Raw genomic sequence first — 17,948 nt, forward strand, 5'->3', positions numbered from 1 at the left:
CCTGGACATTTGTTTGTTGGAAGACTTTTAATTGCAGTTTCAATTTCATTACTTGTGATTGGTCTATTTATATTTTCTATTTCTTCTTAGTTCAGTCTAAGAATTTATCCATTTCTTCCAGGTTGTCCATTTTATTTGGCATGTAGTTTTTGTAGTAGTCTCTTATAGATCCTTTGTATTTCTGTGGTGTCAGTTGTTTAATTTTATTGATTCGTATCCTCTCTTTTTCTTGATGAGTCTGGCTAAAGGTTTATCAGTTTTATCTTCTCAAAGAATAAGCTTTTAGTTCATTGGTTTTTGCTATTGTTTTTCTTTGTTTTTCTTTCTTTCTGCTCTGATTTGTATGATTTCTTTCCTTCTACTAACTTTGGGTAGGTATATATTGTACTTATTGGCATTCTTTTAATCATTTTGAGGCATTTTTGTAGTTCTTTTTTTGTTCCTTCTTTTCCCTTGTGATTTGATGATTATCTTTAGGGTTGTGTTTAGATTCCTTTCTCTTGTGTGTATCTGTTACAGAGTTTTGGTTCAATGGTTAGTTACCATGTGGTTTATATATAGCAATCTCTCTCTCTCTCTATATATATATGTAATTAAGTTGCTGATCTCTTAATTTCAAATACATTTAACAACCCAGCATTTTTACTCCCCTCTCTCACATTTGCTGTTTTTTGGCATCATATTTTACAACTTTTGTGTCCCCTTAACTACCTATTGCAAATGGTTACTTATAGATGATTTTACTGTACTTCTGTCTCTTAATCTTCCTACTAGTTTTATATGTGATTGATTCACTACCTTTACTGCAAGTAACTGCCTTTACCAGTGAGTGTTTCCTTTCTTAATTTTCATGTTTTTAGGTGTGGCTTTTTCTTTTTCGCTTATAGAAGTCCTTTAATATTTCTTGTAAGGTTGGTAGGGTGGTGCTGAACTCTTAGCTTTTGCTTTTTTGTGTAACTTTTGATCTCTCCATCAGATGTGAATAAAAGCCTTGCTGGGTAGAGTATTCTTGGTTAATAGATTTTTTTTCCCCTTTCATCACTCTAAAAATATTATGCCACTATCTTCTGGCATGCAGAGTTTCTGCTGAAAATTCAGCCCATAGGCTCATGGGAATTCCCTTGTACATAACCTGTTTTATTTCCCTCCTTTTAGTATTCTCTTTCTCTTCAATTTTTGGTGTTTTAATTACAACATATCTTGATATGATCCTCTTTTGGTCCTGTTTGGAACTCTTTGTGCTTTTTGAAGGTAAGAGGCCTGTTTCCTTTCCAAGTTAGAGAAGTTTTTAGTTATTACGTCTTCAAATGTGTTCTCTGCCCGCCGCGCCCCCTTCCTTCTATCATACAAATGTTAGCTTATTACTGACTGGGGGGATTTTTGCAGAAACTATGGCTGTGGCCAGTGATTTTATTTTGGCCGGCCCTAAATTCTGTCATTTCGGTGACGTTTTGTGGGTCGTTGCATTTGACAGTTATACCTGACACCCCTGGAAAGTCTTCTCCAGCACTGTGAGTTTCACTTTTACTTCCTGTAGCAGAATCAATGACCTTTTTTGGAGCCCCTCAGGCTCTTCTGTCCTTGGGGTTTCCCAGGTAACAATACTGGTGTGGGTTGCTATTTCCTTCTCCAGGGGATCTTCCCAACCCAGGGATTGAACCCACTTTTCCCACTTGGCAGGTGGATTCTTTGCCACTGAACCACGTGGGAAGACCCTCTGGGGTATGAGTCTTGACTAAACCAGACTCTGTCCCTCCTAACCATCTTGTGCTTCTTTCTTTATATTTTTAGTTGTAGAAAATCTTTTCCTCTAGATGCCAGCCTTTCTCATCAATAGTTGCTCTGTACAGAGCTGTAATTTTTGCTGTGCCCATGGGAGGTGGTCAGGGTCTTCCTACTCCACTATTTGGCCAAGTCTTCAAGAGCTAAAGTTTAGTAAGGCCTAACTCTTATGTCAGACCCTGTGCTGAGCACTTAACACATTTTATTTAATCCTATCAGGCTTATAAAACAGGTGCCATCATTCCCATTTTAGAGATGAGAAAGCTGAGGCACAGTGAGATTAAGTAACTTGTCCGAAGTTGCTCAGCTGGTAGGGGCTGGAAGAGCCAGGGTTTCCGCCCAGGGCAGCAGTTTGACCCATACTGCTGCTTTGTGACACCTGGACACCTGGGGCAGGAGCTCAGGTGGGATCTGGGTTTTAACTGTAGATATGGAGTCATCTGAGGCTGGGATAGCACTGAGGCCTGTGGAGCCAGCCAGGGACCATTCCGGGTGTCAAACTTGTCCTTGGATGAATATCAGGGGTAAGTACCCACATGACTGAGGTGTCCTTGAATTTGGGGTGCTGTAGGGGACAACAAACTGTTATCTTAAGCATCACAGCTCAAAGCTCCAAGGCCCCTCCAGGTTCCTTGACCCAGAGGAAGGGGGAGGTGGGATGGTGTAATATGGTTGAGAGCAGCTTTAGGATGAGCCCCCACGAAGACACCTGAGCGCACCAAGCAGCCCCCCAGGAGCCCAGCTCCAGGCAGGGAGGCATAGCAGGTGTGGCATCCAAGCTGTTCCCCAAGAGCCTTTCCCAGCAGCACTTACACAGAGCTCACTGGTCCCAAAGGAGTAAGCTTTTAAAAAATTCAGGTAACCCAAATCTTAGATAGCTGATATCCTTAAGGACACTACAGGACCCCTAGAGTTCAGTGTCCCCACTTTCCAGATGAGGATATCGAGGCCCAGAGAAATTAAGTGACTCGGCCAAAACTGTCCAGTTAGAGGTAATGGCGGGGCAATAATTTCTGTCCTATGATGACCAGAGAGTGGACACAGCAGGCCCTCTACCTATTGAGAATGTGTAGCCACGACCTTCTTTACTGCGTAAAGGGCTTTCTCAGGATGATGGCCCTTCTCCTTCTGTCCTACAGGACAAAGCCTGTTGGAGCTTTTCTTACTCTAGTCCTTTGGCTCCCCTAGGTAACTACCACCAAGTTCTGACTTGTTAAGGTCAGAGAATTCTGGAGTGAGGAAGACCGCAGAATGACACAGAACTTGGCCTGCAGTGCTTTCTGTAGACCACTCAGCACCGCTGTCTGCTGGGGCCTTGGTGTTCCTCTTCCCACACAGGTGAGGGCTTGTCCAGACCCCTGCCACGATCCCGCTGACCTCCGGCAGGGCTTCGCCACTGCTGCTCAGCAAAGAAACGAGCAGTGCGCCTGGTCCCCTGGCCCACTGAGGATGGAGGCTCCCTCTGGATAAATCTCCTAAGCCCTCGCTGCTCAGCAGCACGATGCCCGGACCAGCAGCATCAGCATCTGCACTAGGAAAGGACACCCCGGTGATCCCTGGCAGTGGCGCAGGGGGCGGCACTGTGCTGGGTCTTCTTCCCCACACCACCTTCCTTTGTTAGCAGACCAAGGGCGTCTTCAGTAGTGTCACCACCTGAAACGCAGCCAGCACGCCCTGCAGCACTTTGTGCTTCCCATAAAACCTCCAGAAAGACACATTGGGACCAAAAGGTTAAGCGATAAAAGGTCTTGGCTTTTTTACAGGATGAACACTCAGGTTGCTCAAGAAAGGAGACAGATGTATGTATGCCCAAGAGCAAAGTCTTCTGGGGCTTTTGCTTGGGGACAGTAATTTATATCATTCCCAGATTACTAAAGGACAGAAAACTGGAAATACATTTAGATATTCTTTAACATATGTTTAGAAGAAAAAAAAAACTTTTGTATGCTAGAACTTACCTAGAAAGTTCATTTATGTATGTGCAGCAGTCTTTCCCTTCCCCATCAGTACCAGTTACATGAGGTGGTTCTGTGTTTTCATAACTCTTGTTCTTTTGCTGATGAGCTGACCTACCACCTGCCCCCCCCCCCCCCCGCCCCCGCAACCAATCTAAGAATTTTCGGTGGTTCCTGCTGGTTGTCAGTAAAAACACACAGGAGTCAAGGAAATGTTTTTTTTAAGACTTTTTTTTTTTTGGTTTGTTTTTAAAGAAACTGCATACATCATCAGAGACAAACAATAATTTAAATACCATGCAGTTTCTGTCTGTACAAAACCTAGGCCATAGAGCTCCAGTTTAATTTGTATTCTATTTACATTGTCTTCCTCATACAGCCGTCGTCGGTTAAAGCAGAACACAGGAGCGCGCTCCGGTGCAAAGACAAACTATGGACAGACACCCAGGAAGCAACCAGAGAAAAGCAACCATTTGGGGGATCAACAGACAAATGGGAGGAAAAAGTCGTTTAAGGTGACCTTCGCCCACTGACTGTGCACAGGGGGAGCCTGAAATTCCATTCACCGAAGCACACATCACGGTTTTCATTCGGCAAGTGTAAATACACGTTCATAGGCAGGAGAAAAATAAGCTCGGAGGTTTTCATCACATCCACCGTCACATCGTTTGGTTTTTCTAATCTGACATAAAGGCTAAAGTTTTACAGAGCTTTGAGGGCCTTTGGGGAGGAATAGGTCAGCGATTTCCAAGGAGCAGGTAGGCCCAGGGCAGTCTCCTCAGTCCTGGATAGGGTGGGGACCTTGGGCAGTGTTTGATTGATCAGAGGGAAACATTTTGATTTGAGAAATCTCAGGTGGTTCTTGTGCTAATGCAAATGACAAGCTCAAACTGTAGCTTTTTCAGAAAAAGCGGCACACTGTAAACCAGCTAGCCTGCCTTTTTCCCACCGCCACCCCCCCCCCACCCCATCAAATCGTCGTTTTGGAAAGAAACACATTTTTTTCAGTTGTTTTAACAATGTGGCAAAAAGGAAATTTGGATAGATTTATGTAAATACCTCAAGATTTCAAGAAAGGAAAGACAGCAGAGGGTCCATCCTGTGACCTACAGAGGTTGCTGAGCCACTTCCAATGGGCTCAGGAGAGCCCAGCTTGGGGCAGTGACATGGGAGGGACACCTTCAATTTGCAGGGAGTTACTTCCAGAAAAAGCTACTCTGCAGGAGAAGCAGAAACTGCATTCAGTTTCTTCCATGTGCAAAGTGGCTGCAACAATGGGGCACTTTGGGTGGGAACCCCGCGACCCCTGGCAGGTGGGCTGCAGGGAACTTGATTGAGGCATCATGTTCCCAAGAATCTGAAAGGCCTGGAACCCAGGCCAGCAGAGAAGCCCCTGGCCTGTGTGGTAGGCGTCCAGGCAGTGGAATGAGGTCCCTTAGGACTCGCTCTTGGGCCAGGAGAAGGCTGACCATCACAACACTAGAAGCCCAGGCTCAGACCCCGGCCAGGCGGGCACCTCGGCAGGGAACAGGTGCCACGCAGAGGAGTTACACGGAAGAGCCCCGCATCCTTCATCACACCATTTGCACATTCAAACGTCAGTAAGTCTTTCGGGAAGACACTGTTTACAGCCACGCTAAAATCCTGGCCACATTTTCCCTGAACAACGCCTCCACCCACGGCGGTTAACTATCCGGATTCAACATTCAAAGAAGAGAGGAAGGGGGTGACGCGTCTTCCCAGGGCTGGGCTCCAGGTGCTGTGAGGAAAGCGTGCGCCAGCTTGGCACCAGCCGGCGGGCACCACCTGGAACACCGCCCGAGCTCCCCTGCCAGGTGCATGGTGACACCGCCCCGGGGAGCCGTGAGCGCCAGCAGAGAAGGAGCCCGCCCTCACCCATGGTGATGGCGGGGCAGCCCCAGAGTAATGTGATCCCACGCGGCTTGGGGTGGGAACTGGTTACCTCTTTTTTTTTTTTTTTTTTTTTTTGGTGAAGGCCAAGCTGGCATCTTCCTAAAGCCTGGGCCTCTGTGGTAGGGCTCTAGCCATCACCGGGAGAGCTGGTGGAACAACCGAGATCACGGCAGGAGGCCAGGCGGAGCTTCGCGGCCAGCCCGGAGGGGAAGGAAACCGGAAGCAGCTCAGGCGGCCCCCTGCAGAGAGCGGTCAGGGTCTGGAGCGGCCCTTCCTCTGCCACACCCTGTCCCCACTGCTCTCCTGTGATCACAGGTGAGGAGGATGGACAGAGATCCGACCTCTGTCACCCTCACCAGCCTCCAGACGGAGGAGGAGGGATGCTCCCTGGAGAAGCAGGTACCTCCCGGTGGGCGGGGCCGGCGCCTGCCCCCACCCTGGGGCTTCTGCAAGGACACCTCCCGGCGCAGCCAGCCTGGAAGGGCCTCGGGTGGTTGTGGAGGACCTGCTGGGGGAAGCCAGCCCTCCAGGAATGGATCCTGGCCTGGTCCTCAACTCGGCCGTTAAGGGCCCTGCCACCCGGTCCCCAGCCCCGGGGTACAGGCAGAGAGAATGAACATCAGCCAGGCGGCTGGTCACCCCAGCCTGGGTGCCTTCCACAGCGGCCTTATGCTCGCACGCATGATGCCACTGAGACAGCAGAGGCTGCTGGCATGCGTAAGATCCCCTGTGACTCTGGGCTCGTCTAATGACAGCCTTTCCCTGCGATACGAGAGCTTCCTGGAGGGCAGCTGGCTTGGCCCGAGAGGACAGGACAGGCACTCATGCCCACCTTCCGCACCTGGAGCGCACGCACTCTGAGGATGGCCCCGGCGACCACAGGCTGCCCTAGGGAAGGGCTCTCCCCTTAGTTTACCACGTGGGTGGTGCAGCCTCCTTCAGCAGCCTCCTGATCGGGCGCCACCCCCGGGCCGCCTGCTTCTGCACAGTCGTCCCAGGACAGATCCACCGGCTCGGCAGTCTCTGGACTCAGGTGACAGACACTTTGGCGGTACAGGCTGGAGGGAGCCTCAGCGAACGCAGTACCTGCCGGCCTGAGGCCCAGGGCCGCTCTGAGCACAGGCAAGTCTTCAGTGCCCCTGGCCTGGGATGGGGCACAGTCCCTTATCCGCGGCGGTGCCGGCAGCTGAACTGTAACCATCGTGTTTTTGCAAACAGAATCCTGTTTCCTTTTCTTTTTCTTCTTCTTTTAAAAAAAAGGCAGTTCATAAGATTTACATCGTAATGGGGAAGTGAATAAATACCAGCACTTATGGTTCTTATAAATTTATGTTTTGAAGACAGCATAGCACTCAAGAGGAATTCGACTGTTAAGGTCGGTGAAACCTAGGAATACAAAACAACTCAGTCAAGACCCAGTGGCTGCCCATGGTGTTGGACCTGATAAGGCCAAGCTCTCCAGCCTCCATCCTTGTTTGTGACAGCCACAGGGAGGCTTAAATCTCCAACCAAAGGCAAATAAATCTCCACAGGACCCCTGGAGAACTTGAGGCCCATCCAGTGCACCCCTGGTTTTGGAGAAGTTTAGTCTTGAGCTCCCCACGGGGGCTGCAGCCCAGGTAAGGACTCAGCAGCAAGGCAGGGACCCCCAAGCTCCTGTCCCCGAGTCAGGTACTGTTTCTCCCAACGTTCAACCAAGGAGAGAGGCAGGAGGAGGGAGCTGATGGCCTGTCACTAACCAGCCCTGTGACCTTGTGTAAGCCCCTCCAATCTCTGTCTGATTCAGTTTTGCCAAGAAGCACCACACAGGACTGTCTGGGAAAAGTACACCGAACCACAGGCGTGACCCCCACATAGAAGTACCACGTGGATCTGGTACCCTGCCCCGGTTTGGTCTCTGCTGTAATCAGCAATGACCTTTCCTCCTCAGCTTATGTTTTCATAAATACCCACTCTGTCGTCCAGCACTCAGCAGATCTTTAGTCTGCAGGCTCTGAGAAGGCTGCATTCAGCCCAGACCTCACACACACTCCTCTGCTTTCAGTAACCACGGTGAAACCTGTGGATCCTTCCATTTGGATCTTTCGTTTATCTTCCCCCCTCACCGCACCCACCACTGCACAGCACTCGTCCTCCAGAAGCAGCGAGGACAGTTCAGTCCAGGGGTAAATATAATTTGAAGCAGGGAAGAAAAAAAAGAAACCTCTTGATACTAACCTTGTTAAATGTCTACTCAATTCATGAACTTCCATTTCAGTGCTTTTAAATTCGTTGAGCTCCTTCCGAATGGCAGCCTAGAAGAAGGAGAAGCCCGTGAGTGTGCGGAGGAAGCAGACAGACAGCAGCTCACCTTCTATTTTATTCCTGAAAACATCAGGAAACCTCTTCAACAAAGTCAGATAGGTGCGTCAAGTAGATTCTTGCCACTGGGAGAAACAGTCACCCTGAGATACTCTTTAAAAAGTGGAAATGTTAGTCGGTTGTGTCCAACTCTTTACACCCATGTGGACTCTAGCCCACCAGGCTCCTCCTCTGTCCATTGAATTTTCCAGGTAGGAATACTGGAGTGGGTAATCAGTCCCTTCTCCAGGGGATCTTCCTGACTCAGGGATCGAACCCGGGTCTCCTGCATTGCAGGCAGATTCTTTACCATCTGAGCCACCAGGGAAGCCCCTTTAGAACCTACGAAGAATCCCCTCCCCACCAAATCTAAGATGCAAACAGTTCGATTTGGGGTTCTGCCTGGATCTGTTCATCTGGGCAGCGAGAGGGCCCGTCCACCTGGCCCACATCCTGGGGTCCCTGGTGCACACTGAAAGGTCAGCCCCTGGTCTTGCTGCGGTGGATCTAAGCTCAGAATGCACAGTGACGCCTCAGGATGGGTCCTTCCAGAGCTGGTGGGTCAGATTCCCCAATCAAACTAAGGGAAGGAGTGTGGCCCTTCGCTGGAGCCTGCCTGCCAGGCCGTCCGCCTTCAGTGCCCACCCAGGCACCCCGGCTCTGCTCCAGGGCTCCGTGCAGGCTCCCAGCAGCATGCTAGAGACCCAGCGCCCAGCCGCGAGGCCCGGGCAGCTCTCCCCACCCCTCTCACTTTGTCGGCAGCAGTGAGGCGGGTCCAGGGCTTATCAGCCCTGCGGTCATAGTCCTGAGCGTCGGCCACCTCCACGTAGTCGCTGAAGCGGATAAGGATCTTCCGTTCCCGAAGCTCCTCCACTGTGGGCCTCTGGCTGAGCTGTGGGAGAAAGACATGGACGCGGTCAACCAGCCATGTTTTAGATCACTTGGTCCACCCGTGACTATACAGGTGAGAACCCGAGGTGGAGAGGCGCAGCTGACGCATCACATACCGGGGAGGGTAGGGCCCGGGGGACCCAGGGCTCCTGATTCCTGGCCCCGGGGCTTCTCCAGACTCTGTGACGGAGTTGACTGTCTCGTGAGCCGCCTCCAGGACTATGCAGACAAGCAGCCAGGCTGCTCAACAACACTGCAGTGTGTCTTTCTGTGTGGGTGTGGTGGGTCTTCCCACATGTACCTGCCTTTCCCATCAGGCGAACCAAAACCTTACACAACAGGTTTGTATTATTCTGGATTCATGAACTGACCTGTGTGTGTCAAATTTAGTGCTCTCTGCAAGAAGGGTTTGTAATCTTTGCGTTTCAGACACACACAAGTACATGCAAACTCTGGGGTGTGCAGGAATTAGGAGTATGTTGGTTTTTGGGGTCATGGAGACCCTGCCCCTCACTAGCTCAGATGAAAGGTGCGCCCACAAAGGCAGAGCGAGGCCGCGTTGATGCCGAGGAAGACTTGGGACAGGTTCTCTGGAGAAGTCTGCGGTGAAGGAGTGAAGCAACTGAGTCACTTCGCCATCTCCCGTGTCACCCACTAGCATCCTCCCTTTGTACTTTCACAGCTCGAGGCTGACGTTCCTATTATCTCTTCCTGTCACTAGGTTTACTTCTTCTGGAGCAACACAGTTGCTCTCTCTGTAGGATGCTGTCAATTCATGTTCAGCCAATGTTATTTAAAAGCAGTTTTTCTCTAAGCCCTAGACTGTGTTTAATTCTATTAATAGAAGATGTAGTCAAATAGAATCTTAGCACAAAGGCCTATAAAACAAACACGGGCAAGCAAATCCAAACCACCTCTGGCTGTTCTGACTCTCTATCTTATGCAGCTGCCATACACCTTAGGCTGGTGCCAGAATGTTCCAGCTTGCTACCACATGGCCTACAATCGAAGAACATTAGATGACTGCCTGGCCAGCACTGAACAGAATGGTGACACCGACTGCCAGGCTCCAGATGGGACCCAAGCAGCCTGCTGCTACCCCTCGGCCAAGGGAGGAGAGACCTGGGGATCACAGGTATGTTGGGTGTGACTGGTCCCCTGTCTAGACCCTGTGCAGCTCCCCCTGCGAGTGGCTCCAGTCTCTCCTGGGTTTCCCAGGCATTTTGGTGTCAGCGGTGGCCTCTTGCAGGAAACCAGAGGTTTCCCGGGCTCGATGGTCAGGGTTTGCTGTCGGCAAAAATGGGGGTCTGTCCTGACTCAGAAATGAGTGCAGGGAGCTTCGTAGTGTCATTATAATACAAAGAGACATTTACCATAATACGCTCAGTTGTGTTGACTCTTTGCAACCCCATGGACTGTAGCCCGCCAGGCTCCTCTGACCATGGGATTCTCCAGGCAGAACAGTGGAGTGAGTAGCTATGCCCTCCTCCAGGGGATCTTCCCGACCTAGAGATCGAACCGGTGTCCTGCATTGGCAGGCAGATTCTTTACCATCTGAGCCAACTGAATACTTCGTTATCATGATAAATGTCTGTCTGCATTATAAAGACTCCTACTCACAGCCTGGTTTGTGTTTCTGACTGGTAAGGTTTACCCTGGGGTGGCAGACAAACAGTACTGTTTGTTCAGTGTGCCATGCAAGCATGGAATTTCTAATTTAAATTTCTGGAAATTATGGTCTGGATTTTGCTCATAGCCTGTCTATGGTAGAGTCTGGAGTGAACAGAAATCTAGAGATTGGCTCTGAAGGTAAGGGACTCTTTTTCATGCCTGAATCTGATGGGGATGAGGAACTGGGCCCAGGTGCTACCAGGGAGTGAGCGAGGAGGGCCCTGGGTTTTCCTGCTGGGAGAGTCTGACTAACCACCACTGGGATTCCGTCATGAGCAAGGGCTCACAAGCCTAGCCATGTGGGCTGAGGAGAGGCGCCTTTGGCTCACAACTGGCTCTCACTTTCCAGGTAAAGTGAACCCCGGTTACCTGCCTGGATGCTAAGGAAATAGTCTCTGCAGCCAGAGTTGGTTTTCCGGGAATGACGGGCTGCAGAGGTTGGCAGCAAAAGTGTCACTTGCAAGCGCTCAACAAAGGGGTACACGTCAAGACCCAGATTCCACTACTAATACGACCTGACCCAGGTAAAGTTCTTCCCTCCCTTATTCTCATCCATCCATCAAGCTAGCCGGCAGTTTTTTGGAAGTGGGAAACAGGCCTCTACTAAAAGATGAAGCATATGGTTTCTTAGGTCCGTCTCAGTTTGGCAGAAGAGAATGCCTGGTCTGTGGCGATCAGCATCTGCTACTGTGTTTTCTTTCTCTCAGGTCTTGACAGAAGGATATGGAGGCAATCCTGGGGCTGAGGGAAGGTACGTGCCCCCCGCCCTCTGGCATCTGGTCTTGCTGTGATAAAGGCTCCTGAGGAGCAGAACGTGTCCAGGGCCAGGAGGTGGTACAGCTTCCCTACCAGCTGCCAGGCCCCACACCTCTGTTCACAGAGCCAGATGTGAAAGGTACTTTCAGTCTCTCTCTCTCCCTTATAAAAAGCAGCCTGTCCCTTCCCTCAAGCTCATTATCTCTAATTCCCCGAGCCAGTCCCAGGGGATGGCAGATGCTGAAATTACAAGGCACTTTTTCTGGGAGAAGAGAGAGGTAACTGAGAGGAGGAAGAGGCATTTATCTTGAAGACTTGCAAGAACTATGGGTATTTGGGGACCCCACCCCCTTGCTCTCCCAGGGGAGATGGGTGTGGGAGGAAACCCTCTTCTCTCACCCCTTCCTGCCAAATTATGCAGTTAGTCAAGTTTTCCCCTGCAAGATCATATACTTATTATTATTTTTTTTTAAGGAGAATTAACTTCATGTCCAAATCTTTCCGTTACTAGCTTTCAGCAAGAAACCCTCAAGTTTAGGAGAATTGGGGGTGGGTACCAGCAGTCAACTCCCATGAACGTTACAAAAATCTGATTAAACGTTTGTATTAGAAACATGGGGTCATTACCAGTCTCCTTTTGACACCCTCATCATTTCCAGGACCCACTTAGAACAATCTAGTGTATCTCCCCTCGTCCCTGGTCCCCTTCGCTGCTCAGTCTCAGGAAACACAGTGCCCTGCGTCCAAAGGCTAGGTGATCTTAAGGATGTAAGAACCAGACCTGGACTCGGGAGAGGGCACCTGGGTGAAGTGAGGGCCCGAGCTCTCGTGGCTCTCAGACCCTTGCTTATCTTACTCCTTTTAACTGGGATGGCCTTTGGCTTGTCATCAGATGTTTGGGGTGCTCTAAGGGTGAGAAAGCACTGAGAAACAAATCATCACCTTAGTAACTGGTATGGTATTTCAGGATCTCTGAATTTCTTCCTTTGCATAATATGTCCATAGAGAAAAATCCATTAATAAAAACTTTAAAAATTAATTTTGATGTGCCTCTTGTCTTTAAGCTTTGAGTATCTTTCTCTCAAGATGGTCGCTGTAGGAGAGTGATTAAAAACACTCTAGTCAGACAGAATAAAGTATTTTCTGTACCATCAATTATTAAATTTCTCAACATCCCCCAAGAATAGCCTCAAATAAAGAGCTTCGTATCAGAGAGGTTACTCCAAATTAGATCTGTGTGGGTCTACACTGCATTGCCAAGCCATCTATTTTGGGGGTTTTTATGGAAAAATATATAAAAATTCTATCTTCCTGAATTTTATCTAAGTGCTTTTCAAACATCTCCATTAGTTTATCAGTATATTTGACATTTTCCTAATTAATTGGATTTAGCATAATAAATAGTTCTTGAGTAGCAGGTCAGGAGCAGTTATCAGGGGAGACAAGGAAAACTTGTATTTTCCAGGGTCATAGCAAATAACTGATACATTTTGAGCTACTGATGTCGATAGTGAATTTCCAATTGAGAGATGGAATCACAGTGAATTTTTAACCACAGAATATTTACTGTAACTGCAAATATAATACACCTGCTATCAAGTTGCTTGGAGGGGTAGGCCGCTGTCACAAAACGAAGCAACATAGGATGTCACCAGCCAACAGGACTGAGGGTTGTGAAGCTGTGTGACCACTGGCCCCTGGAGAGTCTAGAGAGCCATGTGTCCCGACACCCGAGGAATAGAACCACTGATGTCACCTCCAACAGGCCAGGCAGTGGGGAAGGCCTGCACCCGAGGGGCGGGCGGCCTGCGGTCCCAGCCCCATTGGCACAGAGAACCCTCTCACCTTTCGAGTTAACCTCCTCTTGATCTCTCTCTTCTCCTCTTGTTCCTCTTGTTCATTCCGAGCTGAAAGAAACAAAGAAGCTTTAGGTTTTGGTTGCAGCGTCCCCCAAGGAGGCGCCCTCTGAATCTCCGCAGGTTCTAGGCCAAGCAGCTCACAGTCTCAGGAGGAGAGTTCCCCGTCCGGACCGCAGCCACCCTTCTACTCCTGGGGACACTCTCCAAGCGCCTGCACTGTTTCAAACGGGGGGGTGAGCGGGTCAACCTTACTTCACTTTCTTCATGTCACATGGGGTTCCTTCGGAGTCTGCAGGCAGAGATGCTGGATCAGGAGGTGGGTCCTGAAACAGTGGGTGCTGCTCACAGTGACAGGTGTGTCCTCGGAGCAGGGAGGCGCCCTTCTCTGGACAAGACCTGGGCCTCACTCAGCTCTGCCTTAGGCCTCACAGTGACCTAAGGGGTCTCATTGTGAGGTGGTCTGGGGCACCCGGTGCCCCGCCTGGAAGGAACAGAGGCCAGACCCCCACAGAAACAACACAAGGCATGGCTGATGCCAAACACAGAGGCTGGATCTGCAAAACGCTCACCTTTCGCAAGGCCTGATTCCATCAATTCTTTGAATCTTCCAAGAAGTCCACAGAGCATGTGGGAGGCCACAGTGTGGGGTATAATGGCCTGCATTTCGACTTTTAAGGAGTGTCTTAGGGCAGACTTGAGAGCTTAAATGTTCTCAGCGCAATATGGGGGCGGGGGGGGGGCGCTTAGCATTAGGTGTGTGCAGGTAAGAGGGCCTGGGGAAACGAGCAGAGATGTGGTGGGCAGAGAATGTGGGCACATCTAAGTAGCCGGATGGCGTGGGTACCTCACTTTCCTCCCAGGCCTTGGGACGGACGCCCAGATCGCAGCCCAGTACTGTCTGATTCGAGGGAAACCATGAACGTCAGCTTGGGCCCAGTGCCCCATGTCTCGTCTACTGAATTGAGGATGCCTTCAGACAGAGGCCACCACGGCGACTTGACTTCAGCACCGTCTGCATCAAGAGGGCCCATTTGAAACCACTGACGTAAATGACGTTTCCATAACTCCACTGACTTATCGTATCAGGACGCATTTGTCAGTCAGTGGTCTCAGTAGAGCCCAGATTTTTAAAAGTGCGACCCCCTCGTGCCTAGAAGTGGGGTCCCCCCACCCCTCCTTGCCAGCAACCACAGGCTTCAGCCAACTCACACTGCAAGTGGCAATGCCTCCCGCCAGGAGGAACAAGGGTGAGTCAGAGCACGACTCAGGCCCTCACGCGACACCCCCCTCTCCCCGGGGACACGGTGCGGCCACTCTGACCGCCTGTGAGGATCGGGATCGTGGACTGGGCAGCACCAGAAATGCCGACATCTGGCCCTTGGCTGAGGTCCCCAGGGGCCCCCGCGGTCCCAAACTCTACACGAGAGTGCCTTCCTTTGAAGTGAAAGGTCTTCCCTCCCCTTCCAGAGTTCCTTTGAAAAATGTGAATTTTTTCAGGATTAAAAACCCATTCAACTAGTCTTACCACCTTTGTACGAACGAATCTCTCCGAGATAAACTGGGAGTCAGCCAGTTAGACCCAGAAGAAGGGTGTCCCTCCCCCTCGTTCCCCCGACAGCTGCATTTGCAGATGGCAGGGACAGACGGAAAGGTCTAGAGTGGGTGGTGAGCACCCAGGAGGCAGCTCAAGGGCCCTGGGTTAAAATGGACAGACTCACAGTGTATTAGAGCCAGCAGAGGCCCAAGAGACCACCTAAGCTACTGCTCTTTGGCTTGGAAATTGACAGACAGGCCCAGGGGAACTGAGGGGTGGGCTGCAAATTCCATGGCTAATACGTTAGACACACGGTCCAGCTCTTTCTCTTGCTCAAACACACTGCCTCTTCCCAATCCGATTTTGCTTGGGGGCCAGCCCTCCTCATTACTGGTTACTTGCCTCGGACTCCACTCGGGGGCCTCCTCATCCTACAGGCCCCCTCCTGGGCCATGAAAGTCAGTACCCTGCCCTCTCATCTCCTACATGTGTTCCTGAGGTCCCTCTGATGGGCGTGGGCCCTAACCTATCACCAGTGGAATCTAGACTTTTAGTTCAAAGCCATTTATAAACTCAGGGTCATGAATTCTCAGACAGTGGGTACCAAGACAACCTCATTAGGCAAGTGGAAAAAGGGAGACCAGGAAAAGCCCTCGAGGTCATCACTGCCGCCACCACCAGACAGCTCATTGTGTGCTCAGACAGGCCTGAAGTCTCATTGGCTGCCCCCGGTGGAGCAAGTATCACCCACAGGGCTGGGCAGGCGGGGGCTCTCAAAGCTCCAGCACCATCCCCACCCCAGGCTGCCCACGCTGGTGGCCCACCCTCCTGCAACCTTAGAGACATGCTGCCTCCCGTGACTGAAAGCCCAGATGATAACTCTCAGAATACACCATTTGAGGGTATCTTCTGATGCCACAAAACATTTTTTGTTTTACAATCATGATAGATTTTAAAAAAGAGAAAAAAATACACACACACCTATTTCAGAAAACAGAGTTTCAGAACGTGGGAGAAAACAAAGAACCAGCAGGAAAAATAAATCTTTCCAAAAAGTTTTGAAACTGCAAAATGATGACCCTGTTTGAATTTGGTCAAATGGTCCAATTTGCAGCTATTCACACAGGACACGACGGAAGAGGCCAGAGAATGAAAGGGAACCATGGGGGCAGCTGGGTACTCTTTACTTCCCTGAACCTGAGCCCACAGGCTTATACGATACAAGCAACCAACTCTACAACCCCAGCATCTTTCTGGAGGGTGAAAAGAAAGCAACTCGAGGGCCTGCTTATCGTCTATCGGGGATCTGGGCAGATGAGACGCGGGAGCTGGTGCCTCTAGGGAGCCAGGTGAGCTGGGGACGCCCTGCCTTCTCTTTCCAAAACCTCTGTCGGCAGGTTCTGAACACATCTTCTGAAACCTGAACAAGTCCCCAGAAGGGTTCAGCTTCTTCACAAGTAAGAGTCAGGTTAGGACCAAGGTACAACGTAGCCCGTCAGAACACAGAGTCCTTCGGTGACCACGGAGGTGTGTGAGGCGGGTGGCGGGGCAGAGGAAGGAGCAAGCACGCTCACCGGATCTCTGCGTTTAGAAATCAACGGCCACCTGTTTGTTCTTCCCTCTGATGTGGACAGTTTTTAGTGGGTCAGGATTCAAGTGGGGACAGAAAGGGAGACACAGAAGCCAAAAGTTTCCCCAACCAGGGAAGTCACCTGAAAGAGTTCTCAATCTGTTTCAGCTCAAAGTAAACTCTGGAGAAACTCTGAAAGGCACCCCTGGATTAGGAAGAACATAATCACATACACAGCCTCCTAGAGATCTGGGGAATAGATCAGGTGCCCTGAGGCCCGAGGAAGGTCAGGGCTGAAGGTGCCACCCCGGAGGGGTGAGGGAGTGGCCACAGCCGAGAGCAAGGGGCAGGATGTGGGCACAAGGGGGATGCTCTGCGCCACACCCCCACCTCAACAACACAGCCTCCCCAGGGGAAACGCAACAGCCAGCCACACGATACTGACCAAGTCACAGGACCACGATGAGGAAGGAAGAAAAGGAAAATCAAGAACATTTTTGTTTGGTTGCGGTGGAAATACCCAGTCACTCATGCAGAGGCCTCACGTGACACGTGTGTGTTGTGTGTGTGGTGTGTACGTGTGTGTGGTGTGTACGTGTGTGTGGGGGTGTGGGTGTGGGGTGTATGTGTGTGTGTGTGGGGTGTGTGTGTGTGCTTTGTAAAACTGCATAGCATAAATTTCTCTTTTCTGGAGAGAGAAAGGGATGGGTGTGTGGGGAGAACGGGTCTGAATTAAACTAAAAACATCTGTTGACCATCTAGAGGGCAGTGTTGATGACAGTATCCTGCAATGAAGCAGAGGGGTTTTATTTTTCAACTATTGAATATCTCCCCCCCTAAACTGAGGAATGCTTGTTGGTGTCCGTGAGATGATTCCTTTTAGCATTTTTAAAACAAATATTTTAAGCACCACATGGATTTTCTCTACATACTCAAATTATCTCTGTGTCCTAAACTAAACAAGAGGCTCGTTCATTTTTTTCTGTCCACAGATAAGAGTGACAGCGAGACTTTCTGAAAAGAGAGCTTCAGCAGCTATTCCAGCAGCTGGCTATGGGAGGCCCAAGAGGAGGCCAGAAAGGATTTCCACTGGAAAATGCTTTCTTAGACTTTCAACTGACTGCTCAGAGGGAGGGGGGATTTTATCAGCAGCAGCCAGCTGCAGCAGAAAGTCATATCCTCTGGTTCTAGTTTTCAAATGGCTATCTGCCCTATTTTAGCCATCAGTATCATATTTGCAGTTTTTAAGCCAATTTGGCTTTAAGGCAACCCCAGCTCTCATTCAACAAGAAGTTATCTTGCTCGAACTTTCCAGCTTCTCTGACTCTGCAGCCCACTCAAGGGCAGGTTTTTTCTTGGAGACCCTGAGCTCCTCATGAACCAAGTGGATTCAAAGTTGCTTTCTCTGTGGGGAGGCTGTCTTGGGGGGTGTCTAACACACAGGGGTGAAGCCTGCAGCACCAGAGAGGGTCTCGATCCTTTCCACACACACACACACACACGGGAGAAGCCCAGCGGCTTGCTGTGATATACCATCACCAAAGCGATCATGAAACCTCAGCATTTGCCACAGGCTCTGTCACTTACGTTTCAAAATGTTCCTCTGCTCCAGTTCCTCCGCAGTCGGCCTCTGGCTCAGTCGCCTGCGGAAAAAATCCAGGAAAAGTTTTTGGACC

General features: G+C 50.2%; 1 protein-coding gene across 19 annotated transcripts in view; it reads right to left on the reverse strand.

Annotated features, from left to right (window-relative positions):
* Positions 1–4,399: 4,399 nt before the first annotated feature.
* PHACTR1 (phosphatase and actin regulator 1) overlaps positions 4,400–17,948 on the reverse strand; it is a 548,621-nt gene continuing 535,072 nt past the window's right edge. For all 19 annotated transcript variants that reach the window (XM_069563035.1, XM_069563042.1, XM_069563036.1 and 16 more), the window contains 5 exons: positions 17,860–17,915; positions 13,155–13,216; positions 8,743–8,883; positions 7,869–7,945; positions 4,400–7,037 (listed from right to left, as the gene is read on the reverse strand). In XM_069563035.1, coding sequence (XP_069419136.1) covers positions 7,022–7,037; positions 7,869–7,945; positions 8,743–8,883; positions 13,155–13,216; positions 17,860–17,915 — 352 coding nt within the window. In that variant the 3' untranslated portion in view covers positions 4,400–7,021. The remainder of the gene's footprint in view (positions 7,038–7,868; positions 7,946–8,742; positions 8,884–13,154; positions 13,217–17,859; positions 17,916–17,948) is intronic.

Source organism: Ovis canadensis, chromosome 20 (genome assembly GCF_042477335.2).
Source record: "Ovis canadensis isolate MfBH-ARS-UI-01 breed Bighorn chromosome 20, ARS-UI_OviCan_v2, whole genome shotgun sequence".
Classification (NCBI taxonomy): Eukaryota; Metazoa; Chordata; class Mammalia; order Artiodactyla; family Bovidae; genus Ovis; species Ovis canadensis.